General features: G+C 39.8%; 1 protein-coding gene across 4 annotated transcripts in view; it reads right to left on the bottom strand.

The window, feature by feature from the left end:
* Positions 1–524: 524 nt before the first annotated feature.
* The window catches only part of CCDC81 (coiled-coil domain containing 81), a 41603-nt gene continuing 19695 nt past the window's right edge, over positions 525–22432 (bottom strand). For all 4 annotated transcript variants that reach the window (XM_077867351.1, XM_077867352.1, XM_077867350.1 and 1 more), the window contains 9 exons: positions 21475–21595; positions 18766–18859; positions 18194–18340; positions 17364–17468; positions 13857–14029; positions 12535–12613; positions 12085–12305; positions 3500–3625; positions 525–1026 (listed from right to left, as the gene is read on the bottom strand). In XM_077867351.1, coding sequence (XP_077723477.1) covers positions 885–1026; positions 3500–3625; positions 12085–12305; positions 12535–12613; positions 13857–14029; positions 17364–17468; positions 18194–18340; positions 18766–18859; positions 21475–21595 — 1208 coding nt within the window. In that variant the 3' untranslated portion in view covers positions 525–884. The remainder of the gene's footprint in view (positions 1027–3499; positions 3626–12084; positions 12306–12534; positions 12614–13856; positions 14030–17363; positions 17469–18193; positions 18341–18765; positions 18860–21474; positions 21596–22432) is intronic.

The following is a 22432-nucleotide window of genomic DNA, read 5'->3' as shown; positions in this document are numbered from 1 at the left end:
TTGCTGCTTAGACATGAATGCCAGTGAAGCAATTAGAGAGGAAGGTGGCACCTGGCAGGCCAGCCAGACTCCCCTCCCAGCACACACTTAGCCCAACAGTAAACCTATAATGGAATGGTTGGCCAGAAGGCACCAAGCAGTTGGGGGTGGGGGTGCCTGGGTGGCTCATTCAGGTAAGCATCTGCCTTGGGCTTAGTTCTGGATCAAACCTCAAGCCCTCTCGTTGGGCAGGGAGCCTGCTTCTTCCTCTTCCTTTGCCCTTGCCCCTTCACACCCTCCCCACCCCCACTCATGCTCTTTCTCAAATAAATAAATAAAATCTTTATTTAAAAAAAAAAAAAAGGAAGGGCACCAAGATAATAAGATCCCCTGAATTCCAAAAAAAAAGTCCCAGGTGTATCTTCAACTAGAAAACTCAGAAAGCATTGCTCTGACCTCTTATGACAAATAACCTGATCTTCCTCTGGAATGTTCACATATACAGTTCTCTGGGGTGAGCTCGTAAAATTTACCATGATGCACAGTCAGGCATATAGAAAATATTTATTAGGACACTATTCATTACAGATGAAGAAAAGATAAAGTCTCTTACACAAAGTCACAGAGGAAGTGGCAAGGCAGGGTCAGCAGCACTCCCGCAGCTAGAATGAGGCTGGGTCCCCTGTTCCCAGCCCCCAGGGGCAGCAGGGTTCTGTGGGAGCAATGGGAAGATAGAGGGGAGACCCTACTCATGTGAATTCTACAAGGGGTGAAAAGCAATCTGCTCCTGAAAGCAGCACAATAACTTTTTCCCTCTAAAGTAAAAATAGGTAGTTTCACCGTCATGCCTAAACATTTAAAAAAAAAAATCTTCCCCAGGAAAACGTAGATCCAGACTTTGGGTTTTATACGAGCAACCGGGAACCATGCAAATACTTGTTCAGGGGCCACAGGTTGCTCTCGCCCACGTTGGAGGTGCGCCTCTGGCACTGCTTGCAGCGCCGATACTTCTCACACTGGTCCAGGAGGAAGAGTTTGTCTGACGCCCTGAGGAGAGGTGAGGACAAGCAATCGTTATTAGGCATTCCCTGAGTCCGTGCTGGGGGCCTAGTCCAGAAGCCAGTGCAGTAGAAGAGACGCAGAACTGCCCCCCACCCCAGATGCTTACCACCTACCTGTGATGGCTCCCCTACAGCCTCCGCCCCCCTCCACCTGCAGCCCAACCCAGCGTGGCATCACTGCTTCCAAACCTCTGCCATCGCCAGTCAATAAAAGGCTCTGAGCTGGTGCCTTCACAACCTGCCCACCCAAACCCTCAGAAAAGACGTAATTTGCCCAAGGTCACACAGCCAGCACACAGAGCTTTGCCTCCTGGGCTCTCAGAAACGGCACTGAGAGGGAAACAGGCCATTAATTAAGCTGCTGGTTAACTGTTAAGCCCCAGCAGACAGCTAGGAGTAGCCTTGCAAGGAAAAGTCCCAGGAGCCCAGAGGCCTCTAGCCTAAAGGGCAGGAGAGGAGGTGGAGTCAAAGAGGAAGAGGACTAAAGCGACTCAAAGCAGAGATGAAGCGACGTCAGTAGCTGATTTTGCACCTCAACAATTTTTCTCAACGCAAGACGGCCCCTGGTATGTCCCCCTTCTCTACCAAAACTACATGGGTGTAATTCTGTAAAAAGGACCATCAAGGATAGCCTTACAAGGAAAAAGAACAAATAATGGGCAGGGGGAGACCTACCTGGCTTGCCGTGGTGCTGGGACAGAGTATCATGTGCTAACTGCTTACATGTAAAGCTTGTTTTCGCTTTTGCTTTGTTTTCTTTTTGATACGAACCGATTCCTTCTTCCTCCCTGCTCCTGCTTGAGGCCCTGCCCACTACATGGCCTCAGTCTGCAGGTGACAGGGTTGCCTGTCATCCTGACATTGAAGGTTGTTTCCTGTGTCTCCTCCATCCTTTATCACCACGTTGGCCAAGCATTCTTCCAAAATCCAGCAAAATCTCCCCTGACATTAATCTCACTGCCTTTTACCTGTTTTTCCCCAACCTTGAGAAAATGCCTTGAACCCCCAGCTCCCCTTTCTCTTCTCCAGGCCAAACAATCCTACTGCTACTTTGGAACCTATTTGCCATGTCATCCCTCTTACAGCCATTGTAACAAAATACAGGTTCTACCCATTAGAGAGACGGATAAGAAATGCCTGATGAGAAAATCTAAAAGAAAAAGGAGCTACAGGGAGATCCCTGGGTGGCTCAGGGATTTAGCACCTGCCTTCGGCCCAGGGCGTGATCCTGGAGACCCAGGATTGAGTCCCGCATCAGGCTCCCTCCATGGAGTCTGCTTCTCTCTCTGCCTCTCTCTCTCTCTCTCTCTCTCTCTCTGTCTCTATCTCTCTCTCTCCATCTCTCATGAATAAATGAATTTAAAAGAAAAAGGAGCTACAGATCAAGATTTATTATGACAAGTTCTATCTATGATAAAAATTAGTTGATAAGTGGGAATTTAAAATATTATTTTGGTATATTCAAGATTAAATGACATTTGGGGCACCTGCGTGGCTCAGTTGGTTAAGTGTCTGCCTTTGGCTCAGGTCATGATCTCAGGGTCCTGGAATCAAGCCCCATGTAGGGCTCCCTGCTCAGTGGGGAGCCTACTTCTCCTTCTTCCTCTGCCCCTGCTCATGCTCTCTCTGTCTCAAATAAATAAATAAAATATATTTTTTAAATGACTTAATAACATTTGACTGTATAGACTTGGTCTGTTCAAGTTTTTAACATACTATGAAATCATACGTTTGTAAAGTATTTTCTTTTTTTAAGTATAATATTTTTCCATCTCTTTATTTGATCACAAAAACTCCTATGTTAGCTAAGTAAGGCAGGTGTTGACTTTCCTCATCTTACGAAAGGAAAAAGTAGGACAAAAAGATTAGCTGCCTCTCCAAAGTTAGTGTTAATTCTCAAAGCTATAACTAGATTCCCTAAGTCTAGATTGTTGATGGAGAGCTGGGGAGAGGGGGTACAGATCTAATAAATGTCAGGAAGATGTTCTTGGTTGGTTCCACCATGGGCAACTCGGTCTCCCAGTTGCCAATCTTACACACAACCCCTGGCTCTGCTCCTAAATGACCATTCTGTCAGCCTTGGATGTGTTCATATGGAAAGTCCATCTCCTTATTTCCAACTTTCATTTCCAAGGAGAATTCCTACTCTCCTCCCCCCATGCCTCCCTACCCACCACAAAATGACAATAAAGCTACCCTACATGGAAGCGAAGATGAGGGCAGAGATGGCAAGTATGGAACATATAACGACAGCATTCTCCAATCCCATATCCATAACAGGTATTTCTAATACACCACAGCAGAATTCTTTTCTCCACCAGGTGTTCTAGGTAGCCACGACTAATGAACTAAAGTTGGCCCTGGAAACCTGTCTGCCATCCCGGGATCCCAGGAAAGTCAAGAAGGAGCAGAGGGGGTTTCTTCGCGAACAAAGCACTTGGGGTTCCAGTCAGTATTACCGCTCAAAAGCCTTCTCCTCCAGATCCCGCTGCCTCTTCATTGCAGCACTGCTTTCCCAGTCTTCCTGCAAGCTCTGGTTGATTCTGTTCACCCGCTCTAGCTCAGCATTTCTGTCTGCCAAGTGCCTGGAGAGAAGAGCATAGTCTGCTTGTACTCAGAGTACCGGGAAGGGCACACACAACCTTGGGAGCCCCATGCCCTTTACGGTAGATTAAACAGAAACATTCTGGTTTTGTTCTCTGCTCTTTGAAATATACTAAAAGGCATGAACATTGAACAAAGAGAAACACTAAAAACATAATAGCTCCCAAAGACTTTATGGGTCTAGACCTTTTTTCTTCAATCCTGGCTTAAATTAGCAGAATTGAAACCTTTTTCCAATTAACAAATGCAGTCTTTAAAGCCATTAATTTCCTTTGAGGCTAATTTAAGAATCATCTCAAATGGATTTCCTATACTTTAGGTTTCTTTTCTTTTACTCCAGTCTCTCAGCTGTCAGTAATCAGCCCACAAATTGCTACGGGCGTGTTACAAGGCAAAGGAGACAGGAATACAAATGATTGGCTAGAAAGGGGAAAAGAAACAGAAGTGACTAGGCAAAATAAAATGAAATCAAGAAAATATCTAACATTGGGAAGAAGGTAAAAAGAGAGGGGGCGGGGAGAAAGTGGTGAAGGTCATGACGACATCAAAGAAATGATTGCAGTTGTCTCTCTCTTCAAATACCATGTTCCAGAGTTTCCAATGGTAAGTGTCTCTATTAGTGGTCTGACATTCAGCCACTGCTGTTGTGAGTCATCTTAAACCTGGTTCAAATTATTTATACGTGTCTATTTCTTGCCAGACTGAAACTCTTACCTTCAATTTTCATTAAAGTCTAGAAAGGACCTCACTGAATGTGACCACTGATTTAGCCTGCTCTGCAGTTTTATGTTATAGGCAGCAACCACCACTAGGTGTCAGGACCCTCTGATAAAAATCGGTAATGTACTCTGCTAGTTCCCTTGCCCTGAAAGCATAGCCACATTTTCCTCTAGTGAGCATTCATTCAACAATTCAGCTGCTGTGTAGTCATTATAAAGATTAAATGACATAAAATACTAAAAGTGCCAATGCCCATCACACAATGGGAGCTCAATGACCATATATAACATATTTATATTTATATTTATAACCTTTTTTCCTTCTTATTGTGTTTTTTTATAGTATAAACCATATAAGGGAGGCTGGGTGGCTGAGTCTGTTAACTGTCTGACTTTAGCTCAGATCATGATCTCAGGGTGGAGGGACTGAGCCCCATGTCAGGCTCTACCCTCAGCAGGGAGTATACTTGTCCCTCTGCCCCTCCCTGCCCAGCTTGTACGCTCTCGCTCTCCCTCAAATAAATAAATAAAACCTAAAAAAAAAAGTAAAACCACATAACATAAAATTGACCATCTGAAACATTTCTAAGTGTACAGATACATAGTATTAAGTATATTTACATTATTGTGCAACTAATATCTAGAATTCTTTCCATCTAGCAAAACTAAAACTCTATACTCATTAAATAATTTGCCATTCCTCCCTCCCCCTAGCCCCAGACAACCACCATTCTACTTTGTTTCCATAAATTTGACCACTCTAAATACCTAACAGAAATGGAATCATACAATATTTGTCTTATTGTGACTGCTTATTTTACTTAGCATAATGTCATCAAGGTTCATCCATTTTGTAGCAGGTGTTATAATTTCCTTCCTTCTGAGGCTGAGTAATATTCCATTTTATGTGTATAACACATTTTTTTTATTCATCCCTCTGTGACTGGATATTTGTGTTGCTTCCATTTCTTGGCTACTGAATGCTGTTATGAACACGGAGTGCAAATATCTCAAGATCCTGCTTTCAACTCCACCAAAAAAAAAAAAACACTACTAAAACTAATAAATGAATTCCGTAAGGTCATAGGATACAAAAATCAATGTACAGACATCTTTTTCATTTCTGTACACTAATAATGAAGCAGCAGAAAGAGAAATTAAAAAAACAATCTCAATGGGGTGCCTGGGTGGCTTAGTCAATTAAATGTCCCACTCTTGATCTCCACTTAGGTCTTGATCTCAGCTTTGTGAGTTCAAGCCCCACACTGGGCTCCATACTGGGGATGGAGCCTACTTAAAAAAAAAGAAAAAACAATTCCATTTACAATTACACCAGAAAGAATAAAATACCTAGTAATAAACAATGAAAGAGGTTGAAGATCTGTACTCTGAAACCTATAAAACATTGATGAAAGAAATTGAACACAGGGGTGCCTTGGTGGCTCAGTTGGTTAAATGTCTGCCTTCCATTCAGGTCATGATCTCAGGGTCCTGGGACCGAGCCCCTTGTCCCTTGCTTTGCAGGGAGCCTACTTCTCCCTCTGCATCACCCTCCCACCCCAACTCATGCTCTCTCTCTTTCTCTCTCAAATAAATAATTTTTAAAAAGAAAGAAAAAGAAAGAAATTGAACACAAACAAATGGAAAGATATTTCATGCTCCTGGATTGGAAGAACAAATATTGTTAAAATGTCTTTACTACCCAAATCAATCTACAGATTGAATGCAATCCCTATCAAAATACCAACAGCATTTTTCACAGAACCAGAACAAACAATTCTAAAATGTTATGGAACCACAAAAGACCCTGAATAGCCAAAGAAGTCTTGAAAAAGAAAAATAAAGCTGGAAGCATCAGAATTTTAGACTTCAAGTTATATTACAAGGCTGTAGTGATCAAAACAGTATGGTACTAGCACAAGAATGAATACATAGATAGATCAGTAAAACAGAATACAGAGCCCAGAAATAAACCCATAACTATATAGTCAATTAATCTTTGACATAGAGGAAAGACTATCCAATGGGAAAAAGACAGTCTCTTCAACAAATGGTATTGGGAAAACTGAACAGCAACATGCAAAAGAATGCAACTGCACCACTTTTGTACAGCATACACAAAGATAAACTCCAAATGGATTAAAGACCTAAATGTGAGACTTGAAACCATAAAAATCCTAGAAGAGAGCACAGGCAGTAATTCTCTGACATTGGCTGACATCTTTCTAGATATATCTCCTAAGGCAAGGGAAACAAAAGCAAAAATAAACTTTGGGACTACACCACAATAAAGATATATAAAGAGCTTATACAACTCAACATCAAAAAAGCAAATAATCCAAGTAAAAATGGGCAGAAGACATGAACAGACATTTTTCCAAAGAAGACATCCAGATGGCCAACAGATACATGAAAAGATGCTCAACATCACCCATCATCAGGGAAATGCAAATCAAAACCACAATGAGGTATTGCCTCACACCTGTCAGAATGGCTAAAATCAAAAACAAAAGAAACAAGTGTTGGTGAGAATGTGGATAAAAAGGAACCCTTGAGCACTGTTGGTGGGAATGCAAACTGGTGCATCTGCTGTGGAAGACAGTATGAAGGTTCCTCAAAAAATTAAAAATATAAATTAAAACAAAATTAAAAACAGAATTACCATATGATCCAGTAATCACATTACTGAGTATTTACCCAAAGAATACAAAAATACTACTTTGAAGGGATTTTTGTTCCCCTATGTTTACTGCAGTGTTATTATAATAGCTAAGTTATGGAAATAGCCCAAGTGTCCATTGATAGGTGAATGGATAAAGAAGATGTGGTATATATATCTCCATATTATACATATAATATTATATATATATAATTCAGCCATAAAAAAGAACAAAATCTTGTCATTTACAACAACATAGATGAGTCTAGAAAGTATAACTCTAAGCAAAATAAGCCAGCCAGAGAAAGAAAATTCCAGATGATTCCACTTGTATGTGGAACTTAAGAAACAAAACAAATGAACAAAGGGGGAGGGGAGAGACAAACTAAAATAAGCAAACTAAAAATAGACTCTTAGCTATAGAAAACAAATAAATGATTACCAGAGGAAGGCAGGTGGGGGATGGATGAAATAGGTAAAGACGATTATCTTTTTTTTTTTTAAAGAGGACTATCTTTTTTTTTTTTAATTTTTTATTTATTTATGATAGTTACAGAAAGAGAGAGGCAGAGACACAGGCAGAAGGAGAAGCAGGCTCCATGCACCGGGAGCCTGATGTGGGATTCAATCCTGGGTCTCCGGGATCGCGCCCTGGGCCAAAGGCAGGCGCCAAACTGCTGCGCCACCCAGGGATCCCTAAAGAGGACTATCTTAAACAAGCACTCAGTAATGCATAGAATTGCTGGATCACTATATTGTACATCTGAAACTAATATAACACTGTATGGTAACTACCCCAGAATGAAAATAAATTAATTAAATTAAATTAAATCTTTTAAAGATTTATTTAAAAAGATCCTACTTTCAAATCTTTTAGATATATACACAGAAGGGCAATTATTGAATCATATGGTATTCTATTTTTAATTTTTTGATGAACTGCCATGCTGTTTTTCATGGCAGCTGCACCATTTTATATTCTCACCAACAGTGCACAGGGTTTCTATTTCTCCACATCCTCACCAACACCTATTATTTTCTGGTTTTTTGATAGTTGCCATCCTAATGGTTATGAGGTACTATCGTTCTTTTTTGTTGTTATTTTTGCTCTTCTTTATCTTTCTCTTTCACAACATAATTGCATCTTAATGGTTTTGCATACCAGTGAATCTTCCTTTCTAATCTTTTGAGTCGTTTAAAATAAGTACTTGTTAAATGTTTCATGATGCATGTGGTATAAAAAATCTATAATTATTCTTGATTTGGACGTTTCACAAAAGAATCAAAATACAGATATTATAATACAAGATAAATGATAGCACATTTTATCTTTGCACTTGTGAAACCTTATGACAGTGGTCCGCAAGCTTATGTTTTCTTTTCATAAAGCCCTGGGGTGGGGGGGATAAAAGATAGCTGCCTTATTTGTCTATATTTCAGTGATATATATACATCTTAAACAATATAAGATGTTTTCCTACATCTGCATAAATAAGTTACAAGGGGAAGAGAGAACAGTTTGCTAACTGCTTACTTCATTCAGACTGCCCTTGGCACTCCAGGGTAGATACGTGATGGGAATTAAGTTATTAAATTGTGTGATATAAACCACAGCTACATTTGCAATCTCACCATTCTACTTTGCTACCTTTATTCACTGGGGTGGAGAATCCCTCTCAGGTTCAGATAAGCAAACATTCAATAAAACATGAACTACTTGCCTTGGAGAGGCAAAAATCTAGTTAAGTGCTAAATGGTGTCTATTCCAAACAGGACAAAGGCAGGCAGTTGGTGGCTGAAGAAGGCTTACCTACGCATGTTTCAGAATGCGAAGACTATTTGTTAGCAAGCAGCTCCCTCACTGTGGTTTTGATGTGCATTTCCCTAATGACTAGTGATGTTGAGCATCTTTTCATATGCTTTTTGGCTATTATTATATTCTTTGTAAAAGGAGAGTTTAAAAGTCAGTTTAATTTAGATTGCCAAGCAAGTGAGAAAAGACTGCAGGGAGGCCATGAAGATTCTCACAAGACTGCTGGTGGAAGCAAATTGCTATACCTTTTTAGAAAGCAAACTGTTGGTATCTGGTAATATTTAAAAATATGCCATACACTTGATCCAGCAGCTCCACGTTTAGGATTTTATCCAACAGAAACAAAGTAACCAGTATAAAGATGTATATTAAAAATGTTTAGGGGCGCCTGGGTGGCTCAGTTGGTTGAGCATCTGCCTTTGGCTCGGGTCATGATCTCGGGGTCCTGGGATTGAGCCCCACATCAGACTCCCTGCTCAGGGGGAACCTACTTCTTCCTCTCCCTCTGCCCCTCCCCACTGCTTGTGCTCTCTCTCTGTCTCTCAAATAAATAAAACTTTTTAAAAAGTTAAAATTAAAAATGTTTAGTGCAAAATTATCGTAATAGCAAACCATCTGGAAACAAAGTGAATGTTCATCAATAGTGCAAAAGGTAAATTATAGTAATCGATGTTGTAGATACTATGCAATCATTAAAGAAGAATGAATTTCGTTTCTATGTACTGACCTAAATATACATTAATGATGCATTATTAGGTTAAAGAAAGGTTGGGCTGCAAAGTAATGTATAAGATCTCATAGGTCTGGGACACCTGGGCTCCGTGATTGAGCGCCTTTGGCTCAGGGTGTGATCCCAGGATCTGGGATTGAGTCCCACATGGGGCTCCGGGTAGGAAGCCTGCTCCTTGCTCTGCCTGTGTCTCTACCTCTGTGTGTGTGTGTGTGTGTGTGTGTGTGTGTGTGTGTGTGTTCCTCTTGAATAAATAAATAAAATCTTAAAAAAAAAAAGATCTCATAGGTCTTATGTCCATTTACAAAAATAGAAGGAAAATATATAGGTGGGTTTTATTTGAATATATTTGCAAAGAGTAGGAAAACATAAAGAGGATAAGGGGAAATTATTATCGTTTTTAAATCTCTCCACCAATTGATTTATTTTAATGAACATGAATTGTTCTAATTTTTATAAACAAAAGCAGAAAACTTGAAAGAAAAAGAATACTTACCATGACTGTTTAGATCACACAGACTAAATTATCCCTCTGAAAGTGACCCTCTACTTGCCATAAGAGGACCTAAGATGACATCTTAATATGAACAAGGAAGTTGGAAAAGAGAAGATAAGTGAGAAAATATGGAATAACTAGTAAAGCATATGGAAATGGAAGACAAAGATCTGACCCATACAGAAAAGGGGGGGTCTGTGACCAGAGCTTCAACAAGAGAGATAAAGTAAATACCACAGTCTGTATTTGTTCAGAGCGCTGCAGTTTCCAAAATGTTCTCAATATATACGCTCACATCCTTCTCAGAGTAAGGATAGGTAAGACAGGTATACATTATCCTTACTTTTCATGTGAGGAAAAGAAGTCTCAGAGACCCCATGTGTGCTTTGGCCCAGGTCATACAGCTTGGAAATGACAGAGTTTAACATCACTCATCATCAGACAAATGCAAATCAAAACTACAATGAACTATCACTTTACACCAGTTAGAATGACTAAAATCAAAATGACAAGAAACAAGTGTTGGCAAGGATGTGGATACAAAGGAACCTTCATGCAGTGTTGGTGGAATGTGAATTTGTGCAGTCACTGTGGCAAACAGTATGGAGTTTCTAAGAAAAATTTAAAATAGAACTACCATATGATCCAATAATTCCACCTTCGGGTATTTACCCAAAGAAAATGAAGACACTAATTCAAAAAGATATCTGCACCTCTGCATTTGTTACAGCATTGTTTACAATAGCCAAGATATGGAACAACCTAAGTACCAATCAATAGACAAATAGATTAAAAAAATGTGATACATATATCACATTTATATATATGTATACACACACACATGCACACCATGAAATTGTGCCATTTGGGACAACATGGATGGACCTAACGGGTTTTATGTAAGTGAAATAATAAGTCAGACTGAGAAAGACAAATACCACATGATTCTACTCATGAGCGGAATCTAAAAAACTGATTAAAAAAACAAAAACCAGGGATCCCTGGGTGGCGCAGCAGTTTGGCGCCTGCCTTTGGCCCAGGGCGCGATCCTGGAGACCCGGGATCGAATCCCACGTCAGGCTCCCGGTGCATGGAGCCTGCTTCTCCCTCTGCCTATGTCTCTGCCTCTCTCTCTCTCTCTCTCTGTGACTATCATAAATTTAAAAAAATTTTTAAAAAAACAAAACAAAACACAAAAACCAGAATCAGCAGAGAACAAGCTGAATGGTTGCCAGAAGGGAAGGGGACAGAGGGTCAGGCAAAATGGGTGAAAGGGAGTGGACATACAGGCTTCCACTTATGAAATAAATAAGTCATGGCAATAAAAGGCTCAACATAAGGAATATGATCAATGATATCATAATAGCAATGTAACCAGACAGATGTTCCCTTCACTTGTGGTGAACATAGTATAATGTACAAACTCAACAAATCAGAAAGAAAGAGACTGGTGTCTGATATTTGAATTTAAAGATATTTTCACCTATATGGCATCAAGTCCTGCTCTGCCTACCCTGACACCTTCACCATCCCCTCACCTGCCATTGTAAGTGCAACTCTTGATGTCAAGAGTTCTTTAAACGAAAGGAGTTTATTGGAAATTGAGAAAGAACCCAAGTTTCCTGTCTGTGTCTAGTTGAGCCCAACAGCACATCTGTGGCTCACACTGTATTTCCAATGGATAGTGCTGATCTAGACAACTCTTTTAAGAAGTTGTACTGTAAAGGGAAGGAAAAATATGGAGAGATAACTGGAGGGAGAGGAAGGATCAAGTCTGGTTGTTTTTTGTTTTTTTGTTTTGTTTTGTTTTTTTTAATCAGTAACTTTTCTTCCTAGGGTGAATTGTAAGGACAAAACAAGACGAAGCATTTGCTGAGCTTCGAACAGTATTTTACACACAGTAACTCCTCAAGATGTTCACTATTATGAGTGCTTCTGTGCTGTTGTAGGAGAAAGAGAGACAGAAAATGGGAAGTTGGAGAGGGGAGCAGGAGAGGAAGAAGAAAGATCTTGGGTCTCTTACTCTTTCTGTGTCCTCCGAAGCATCTGCAAATCCTGCTTTTGTTCCACTAGCTGTTGCAGGATGGCTTTCCTCTTGAGGCTAGCAGCAGCCTCCAGCTGGTGCTTCATGTAACTCTGTTCTTGCTTTCGCTTTTGCACCATCAGCTCACCCTCATCCTTACCAAAGATGGGCTCACAAGAGTCTGGCTCAAACATGGGCAGTTGCAGGGGCTTGTTCTTTATCTGAAACAGAGACACACGTAATGCCTATCAGAATTATACCAGGCAATAAGCTTTATGCACAACACTGTAGCATAGTAAAATACCAATCCCTCAGGGGAAGGAATGAGGACCACAAAAGCCACCAAATGGGTAACACATAAGGCTACTCATAACCTTACAGTTTTTATACATATTCTAAGAATGCTACTGAAGCACTGCATAATTTTTAAAATGACAGTTGTCCCCTTACCTGTGCATCCAAAGCTCTCTTATAACACTGCGTTTCTTCCATCTTATCTTTTATATATTGGGCTCTTTGTGCAGCAAGCCTGGCAGTTAAGAATGAGAGGAAGTGGGGGGCACAGTTTGTTACTGTCTCTAGTAATACAGACTAACAGCACTAAAACCTAAAACCTATTCCCTAAGTATCAACAGGAGTGAGAGACTGGTAAATAAAATAAAACGTGACATTTCCTTCTAGTAACTTTCATTTTAATGAAGAAAGGAGTAACTTAAATCTATAGGCTAGGGGACAATGTGTTGAATACAGGGCAGGCGGGACAGGTATAAGCAGGGGACTGACCATTTTGTCACTACCACTAAGACAGGTACCCCTCCGCACCCACCATCCCCCTGCAATGTGCTTTCAAAAAAATCTGGTTAGGAAAGCAGGAAGTGTCTATTCATTCTATAAAATGATTCATCATAAGATTCTTTTTTAAGAAAAGTAATCTTTCCTATTATAAATGATGATTCTGTTATATGCAACCCACAGGGAACCCACATGATCTATAAAGCGAGTACAACAGAACATATACATTTTATAGAACAAATAAGGTTTTGGTCCCAAAGTAAGGTTTTGGTCCCAAGTAAGGTTTTGGTCCCAAATAAGGTTTTAGGAGTATCTCACAACACAGTTGCCCTTTAATTGCTCTCCTGACCTCAGTAGAAGCGTGACCACCTCAGGCATGTTTGAACTCTAACCCTATCCCAGGCCTCAGATGACCCAAGCAAGACCAATCAGATTCTCTTTCCTAAAATTTGTAATTGAGACTAACATTCATCCAAGTTCGAGCTGGAAAAAAGATGATGTCAACCAAGAAGCTGTGGGTATGAGCAGAGGGAAAACATTTTTTACATGACTTTTTAGTCTCTGGTTCTAGTCCTATTAGGTCCTCCATACATTTCTGCCCCCTGGGATTCCATGGGTCACCCCTACTTAAAACCCCAGCTTTGCCTTGAGATCAACTGGGAATAGCTGGGAATGATACTTGTTCAAGATGAGTACCTTCCTCCATCTGCCAGTATTAGTGATCACAAAAAATACAAAATGACACTCTATAATTAATTATAGATGGGTAATCATGACTGTAATGGCCATTGTAATAATGACAGCTTTTTCATTTTACTAATGAATAGCCATGCTGTGGTACTGGCTGCTAGTTGACTTGATTTGCTCAGTTGGTTACCATTGTGCTAATGAAACTACCAATGCTAATTCCATCCCACATGGAAATAAGCTTCACATGAAAATTCTAAACCCATTTTTCAGAGTTTGTCAGCTAGACTCACTCCTCTGTGAGTTGCACTTGTTCTAGGCGGTCCATCAACTCTCTATTTTGTCTTTGCTTTATTTCCTTTTCCCGTCTGTTATCCATTTGTTTCAGGAGACTCTGGGAATATTCTTCTTGTTTAAAAGCATTAATCTCAGGACTGAGTGGCCGTTTATCAAATAGAAAGGATTTCTGGAATGAAGGAGAATCAATGCATTTACTCTAAAATACCGAAAAGCAACAGTGAATAAAGGTGGTAACTCAGAAGACTAAAAATCAATTATTAGTTTATAGTATTTGCCCAGTCCTCAACATACTGACCAGCTAGCATTGAGGCAATCCACAGAATAATGTAAGTGTGCTCAAGGATGAATCTGAGCAGAACTGACAAAACCCCCTATCTGAGAGAGAGATGAAAAAGGATGTCGTGCAGTAGGTTCTGAGCTAGCACAACACAGAGATGGAAAGAAGGAGTTCTTATTGGGACTTCATCAAGATAAGAAGCTTCTGCACAGCAAAAGAAACAGTCCACAAAACTAAAAGACAACCTACAGAATGGGAGAAGGTATTTGCAAATGACCTATCAGATAAAGGGCTAGTATCCAAGATCTATAAAGAACTTATTAAACTCAACACCAAAGAAACAAACAATCCAATCATGAAATGGGCATAAGACATGAACAGAAATCTCACAGAGGAAGACATAGACATGGCCAACATGCACGTGAGAAAATGCTCCGCATCACTTGCCATCAGGGAAATACAAATCAAAACCACAATGAGATACCACCTCACACCAGTGAGAATGGGGCAAATTAACAAGGCAGGAAACCACAAATGTTGGAGAGGATGTGGAGAAAGGGGAACCCTCCTGCACTGTTGTTGGGAATGTGAACTGGTGCAGCCACTCTGGAAAACTGTGTGGAGGTTCCTCAAAGAGTTAAAAATAGATCTGCCCTATGACCCAGCAATTGCACTGCTGGGGATTTACCCCAAAGATACAGATGCAATGAAACGCTGGGACACCTGCACCCCGATGTTTCTAGCAGCAATGTCCACCAGAGCCAAACTGTGGAAGGAGCCTCAGTGTCCATCGACAGATGAATGGATAAAGAAGCTGTGGTCTATGTATACAATGGAATATTACTCAGCCATTAGAAATGACAAATACCCACCATTTGCTTCGATGTGGATGGAACTGGAGGGTATTATGCTGAGTGAAATAAGTCAATCGGAGAAGGACAAACATTATGTAGTCTCATTCATTTGGGGAATATAAAAAATAGTGAAATGGAATAAAGGGGAGAGTGAATGGGTGACGGGCACTGGGTGTTATTCTGTATGTTAGTAAATTGAACACCAATTTAAAAAAAAAAAAAAAGGAATAAAGGGGAAAGGAGAAAAAATGAGTGGGAAATATCAGAAAGGGAGACAGAACATAAGAGACTCCTAACTCTGGGAAATGAACAAGGGGGGGTGGAAGGGGAGGTGGGCGGGGGTGGAGGTGACCGGCACTGAGGGGGGCACTTGATGGGATGAGCACTGGGTGTTATTCTATATGTTGGCAAATTGAACACCAATAAAAAATAAATTTATATAAAAAAGAAAGAAAGAAAGAAAGAAAGAAAGAAAGAAAGGAGTTCTGAGTGAGTGCAAAAGCATGAGCAAGGACAGAGCAGACATGGGAAGACAGAGAACTGAATACCTGCTCTGGGCCTGGCCATTCTAGACAGTCAGAGATCCACAGAGCCTGGCTCATGGAGCCTACCTTCTGGTACAGGAGATAATAAATAAGTAAGTGATACATCATAGTGATAAGTGCTATGAAGCCCTTATAGCAAGCCGGTGGGAATGAGCCAAAGTGGTTGCTTATCAGGGAAGCTTTTCAGTAAAGTTGACTGAATCACCTCCACTGCAAATACCAGGTGACCTGTGTCCCATACACAAGGAACAGCAAGTACAAAGGCATTAGATGAAAACAAGTTAGGCATGTTTAATGAACAGAAAGAAGTTCTACGTGGCTGAGGCACAGTAAGCAAGGAGAAAGAAATAGGTGACCCCAAAGAGGAAGGCAGGGCCATACAGATCTTATAGGTCAAGGTAAGGAGTTTAGATTTTATTTTAACTCAGTGGGACACCATTAGAGGTTATAAACAGGAGAATGGTATGCTTTGGTTAAGCTTTAAAAGAGTGCTTGACCACAGTATAGAGAATAGATTGTAAAGGGCAAGAAGGCAAGCAGCAAACCTAATTAGGGAAGTATCTCAGAAGCTGAACCTTGTTATGTGGCTTGCGCTAGTGTGCTAACACTGAAGATGAAGGGATGTGAAGAGATTGGATATATGTTGGTGGTAAAGGAAACTGTGCTTGAGGATGCTTGGATGGAAGAGACAGAGGAGGAGCAATCTGGGATTGCTCCTTGGTATGAGGTTCATGCAACTGTATGCCTGGTGATGCCACTTACTGAAATGGGGAGGCTAAGAGAAGAACAGGTGAGGAGGAAGAGGAAAAGTTCTGTTCTGGTCCTTTCAAGATGTCTGCAGATATACCAAAGAGGATATACAAAGTAGGTGGTAATAAACATAGTCTGGAACTTATATGTAAGAAGAGAAAAGAATCAGGCCTAAATCTCAAAAGTATCGTGTCTCCTTCCTCCCTCCCTCCCTGGTGCCCTTGCCTGGAAGTTTCTTCCTCCATTCCCTCCTTTACCTAACGCCTATATACAAGGAAGTCTCCCCAGATCTCTGGTCTGGATTAATTAACTCTTTGCTCACACAGTGCCCTGTTCAAAGACTGATCATAGCATTCATTATATCACACTCTTGGCACTTTAAACCTGTCTCCTTCAGTAGTCTGAGACCTCTTTCAAGAGGGACCTTGTCTTACACATCTTTGTACTCCTAACCATGAGCACGGTGGCCAGCACAGAGGAGTTCAATAAATGTTTGGTGATAAAGAAAATGTATTTTATTACATTTATGTCCCTAGTGCCAGACCACCCAGAGAGTGGGCATGAAAGGAGAAAGATTCAGGCAAAATAAAGGTAGGCACGTAGTGATTGAAAACATGAACTCGGTGGTGAAGCAAGTGGTTCAAAGCAGCTGGACTATTCAAATTTTAACATACCTACAAATCACCTGAGGATCTTATTTAAATGTAGATTCCCATTCCAGAAGGATGGGGCCCTAGATTCTACATTGCCAGCAAGCTCCCAAATAAAGCTGGCTCTCTAGATCTGTGGCTCCTGGGGCATTACCTTAGTATACTGCCCTCCACCGCCCAACCCAGGGCCTGTCTGAGAATTACTATCATTAACAAGTGCCATAGTATCTAATAGGAACTGTGTTGTGAATATGAAGAGTGTGGACACCGATGCTGGACAACTCCTGACCCAGAACGAGGCTTCGACCTTACACAACCCACCTTTCACTCTGCCACTTAAACAATGGCACAGCCTACAGTACAGAGGATAGATCCAAATACAGATGGGACAGGTATTGGCAACAGAAATTTTGGAAAGTCTCACATAAAATGCAGGTTTCTCATTCTTGTAGATTCTCATAGCTTCAGCAACTCCGAGATTGTAGGCAGCATTTTTTTTATTCTGTTCTCTACTAGCCAAACTTCTCATCTTTGAAAAAAAAAATCACATATTGACATTGAGCCTTTAAAATTTTAATTCTATTACATTATAATAATCCAACCAAGGCAGAAACGTGCCTTTTGGAGGTAATGGTACTTTCTGATGTCTTCATGGATTTATAAAAGCGAGTTAGGGAAGGTTTTTTAATATCCTGTTTTGGAGCTTTAGGCAGCACCTCTACGGGGATTGTAAGAGGGAATGGAAGCTTTCACAAGTGGCTACCTGATATAACAAATGCAAGAAAGAGCAGTAGGATCAATTATGGGAGACCACAGAACTCTGAGTAGTGCAAATGTGAACATGCCACTCTTTCTTCACTTGCTTAGATAGATAGGCCATGAATTTGAAGGGAAAAAGACTCAATTACATTTTATTAGAAATCACAAATAAAACCATATAAATTCAGGAATTCTACCTTTCAAACTCAATCCTTGGGGATTGGGGTAAGGGAGTAATCAATGACAGGTGCAAATATATATGTATATTATATATATATTTATATATTTTTTTTCTACATAGGGTCCACACCCAGCTTGGAGCCAGTGTAGGGCTTGAACTCACAACCCTGAGATCAAGACTGAAGCTGAGATCAAAAGTCAGACATTCAACCAACCGAGCCACCCAGGTGCCCTGATGGAAGATTTTAAATGGAACTTTATATTCATGTGCTACTGTCCCATATTAAGCACTCTTTAAAAGAGGTATTGAACTACCTGGTGTTTTAGGAGAGCCTCTTGATCCTTCAGCATTTGATACTGCTGAATGAGCCTCTCATCTTCTATCTCTCTCCTCTTCCTCTCCTCACTATAGTACAATGGGGAATTGCGCTGTGCACGTTGCAAACACACATAACACATTTCCTACAATACCAAGTTTAAAGACAAATTACTTTTTGCCTTTTACTTCTTTACCTTCACAATCTCTTCACAAGCACTCCAAAGGCTAAGTATGTCAAGCAACATACTTTAGAAAAGGATGTATTGATGACAATTAGCAAAATGAGATTTGCAGATTGGGTCCCACAAATATTCAAGAGGATTTACTGAGCTCTCATTTGTTCAGAGGTATTTATAGCAACTGAAAATAAGAAAGATATCCCAACCCCACTTCTGTTAACTGTAGCAGATTTTAACTAGTAGATAGACTTATTATCATCCAATTTGGAGTCCTGAGTACTTGAGCCATATCCATACATTGAAAAAAGAGCAATCCCCATAACTCTTAATGAGAAACAGAAGTCAAAGGAAGATTCTGATTGGATTTTGTTTGTTTGAAGCCACTGTACCTGTCCTGCCTTGTTATGATCCTGGCAAACGGGGGCTGGAGAAAGTTTAGACTTCATTTCACTGTCATTTTTCAAACAACCTGGAGATGATAAGCTATAAAAACACTGCAACATTAATTAACATTTAAAACAGCCTGACATGAGCAATGATAATTTTAGAGGCGTATAAATATAAGAGGAAGAAAAATATCTTAGTGTGGTTTTTCAGAGGATCTATACATAGAGAGGTTAAGAACCCATGCTTTGTATCAAACAAACTTGGGTATGAATCCCAGCTTTTTTGCTTACAAGCTGACTGCCATTAAGCAAGCTGGGTCATCCTGCAGTCTCAGTTACCAATTCTGTGAAATGGGGATAAAATTTATTTATTCTATGAAATATATTGTGCTTACTGTATATACTGTTTTAGGCATGGGAGATGCAATGAAGAACAAAACATACAAAAAAAGAAAGAAAAAGGAATCCTATTTCTAATGGAATTAACATTCTGATGGCAACTGACAGCCAGCTGATAAGATTAAATGAATGAATTCAATAGTATGAGTAATGATGGTAATAAATGCCCTGCAGTGCTGGAGGGATGGAGTTTTAAACCATAAATAGAATGCCCAGGAAAGTTGCACCAAGAAGGTAACATTTGAGTAGATACCTGAAGGAAATGAGAGAATAATAATAATCAGATATTTGATGGAAAAAGCACTCCAGGCAGAGTGAATGGAGTATATACGTGCAAAGTCCCTGATGTGGGAGTGTGTCTGTGCTCATCGTGGCCAGAGGGAAATGAGATCATGAACAAAAAGTAGGAGAGAGATCAGAAATCAGGATCTTGCAGGCCATGGCAAGGACTCTGGCTTTTACCCTGGGCAAGAATGGGAATCCATTGGAGGGTAAATGTCTAGTATTAACAAAACTATGGAGAAGTTAGCAATCCCTCATATTCTCACTACTGGGAAGATAATTTGATACAACCTTCCTGAGAATAATTGGTAACATGTGCCAAAGGCATGAAAAAAAAGCTCATCTTTTATCTCAAAAATTTTAAGTTTTTATACTATAGATACTCCGATGTGTGCACTTATGTGTAGTTATATTATCACAGTATTGTTTATAATATTTTAAAACTAAAAATCCTCTTAATATAAATATCCAAAAGGAGATTGGGGGGATCCCTGAGTGGCTCAGAGGGTTTAGCGCCTGCCTTCGGCCCGGGGTATGATCCTGGAGTCCCAGGATCGAGTCCCATGTCAAGCTCCCAGCATGGAACCTGCTTCTCCCTCTGCCTGTGTCTCTGCCTCTCTCACTCTCTCTCTGTGTCTCTCATGAATAGATAAATAAAATCTTTGAAACATCATCATCAACAACAACAACAACAAAAAACAAAAAGAGATTGGTTAAACAAAAGGTTTAATCAATGAAAGGATGTGCAATTATTTGTTCATGTCCTGGGATCTTTAAAGCCATGGGGAAATGTTTATCATTTATTGTGAGTATAAGAAAGCTTCTTATGATATGATCTTACTTGTACTTAAAATGTGTGTATGTGTTTCAAGTATAAAAACATGTATATATTGTATGTACATTAAAATGAGGAATATACACCATAATGTTAACAGAAAGTTTCCTCTATTTATGAGGTTATGAGTGATTTTTTTCTATCTCCTGCTTTTCTCATTTTTTCAAAATTTCTGTGATAAACATGTATTAATTTAATAATCAGCACAAAAACCATGATTTCATCAACATCAATAGGAAGCCTTCACTAATAATGCCTAACAATTAATTATTCTCTCCTCTTTGCAGCTTCTGTACATTGTTTTGTTGTCTTTGTCATATATATTACTTCTTTTACATCAGACTCCCTAAAAGACTCTTTCATGAAAGTGGGTTTATATGTCTTTTATGTCATATAGCTCTGTGTCTAAAACACCTGGCACACGGTAGTGCTCAGTGTCTGTTGCATTGAACTAAATTCCACAGTACAAAACATTTAATTCTCAATTCTCTTTCATAACAGTGAGATTATTCAAAACAAGTGTGCCTAGGGTTTTGAACATGGTCTTAGTATCCCAGAAAGTACATAAATCACACATATGATAGCTGATACATTACAACACATTAATAAATTCAAAGTTGACAGCGCAGTGCAAGGTACATAGTAGATGCTCAATAAATACCTGAATATAACTGACTGATTTGAAGTCTTAAAAAGCGTCCTACTCAAAGAGAAAAAAGGAAAATAGAAATCTTTTAACATAATATTGTTAGAAGACATGAGCGTGACGAATTGTAACACATTCATTCATCTGAAGAATGCTTATTGAGTGCCAACCATGTTTAGCAAAACAGCTTTCCAATTTGATCTAAATATGAAACTGTGCCATATTGTGCCCAAACACTCCGAAAACAACAAGAGAAGTTTTGCAAATCCACAAGAGATTTAGATGCTCTCTCCTCTGTGCTACTTTGTTTCCACCTCTGTTTATCCTACTGAATCATGATTTATCACTCTATGTCTGTCTGTCTCTAGCTTTCCCACTAGATTATGACCCCTAACTGAATCTATTATCCTAATCATCTAACAGGTAGAATGTACTCAAGAACACTGCATGAAGGAAGGAATGAATGAACACTCATTTAAATTCCCTGCATCAAGATTTAACTCAAAAATACATTTAGTAACATACAACAGATAAAATACCAATGTATTACCTTTCAGGGTTCATAATCTTCCCACCATCCCTATTCTGCTCTAACTTGTTCAGCAAATTGACGCTTGTCGTTTTGGGAGGGGAGATAGCTTGTTTATCTTGAAGTCTCTTGGATAAGATCTCTGTAGAATGAATGAAACCAAGTTTCCTCTCAACTTTAAATGGATGGTTTTATACTTAACTGATTTTTTAAACTCATTATTTTACCTGGAAAATTTTTTATATAAGATACATTTCTTTTTTTTAAGATTTTATTTATTTATTCATGAGAGACACAGAGAGAGAGGGGCAGAGACACAGGCAGAGGGAAAAGCAGGCTCCATGCAGGGAGCCCAATGCAGGACTCGATCCTGGGACTCCAGGATCATGCCCTGAGCCAAAGGCAGATGCTCAACTGCTGAGCCATCCAGGCATCCCATAAGATACATTTCTTATCTTAAATTATTGTCCCTTTCCCTCCTGTGGTTAAAACAAATATTTTTGTATACTCATTATGTGCAAAGCACTGGCTGGTCACTCTAGAAAATGCAAAGAGGCAAGTCTTTGCCCTTAAAGAGCTTTCAATCGCAACGCCTGAGTGGCTCACCAGTTGAGCATCTGCCTTCAGTTCAGGGCATGATCCTGGGATCTGGGATTGAGTCCTGCCTTGGGCTCCCCAGAGGGAGCCTACTTCTCCCTCTGCCTATCTCTGCCTCTCTCTGTGTCTCTTATGAATAAATAAATAATAAATTTTTTTAAAAAAAGATCTTTCAATAGCTATATAAAGGGTTCCCTTAAAATGGTTTGACTTATGATTTTTTGACTTTATGTTGGTGCAAAAGTGATATGTATTCAATAGAAACTGTACTTTGAATTTTGAATTGTGATCTTTTCCCAGACTAGCAATATGTGGTGCAATACTCTCTTAGGATGCTGGGCAGCACAGCAAGCTCCAGCTGCCAGTCAGCTACACTATCACA

Source organism: Canis aureus, chromosome 23, assembly GCF_053574225.1.
Source record: "Canis aureus isolate CA01 chromosome 23, VMU_Caureus_v.1.0, whole genome shotgun sequence".
Lineage (NCBI taxonomy): Eukaryota > Metazoa > Chordata > Mammalia > Carnivora > Canidae > Canis > Canis aureus.
The sequence above is the reverse complement of the archived record's forward strand: the minus strand, read 5'-3'. Positions and strand labels throughout refer to the sequence as shown.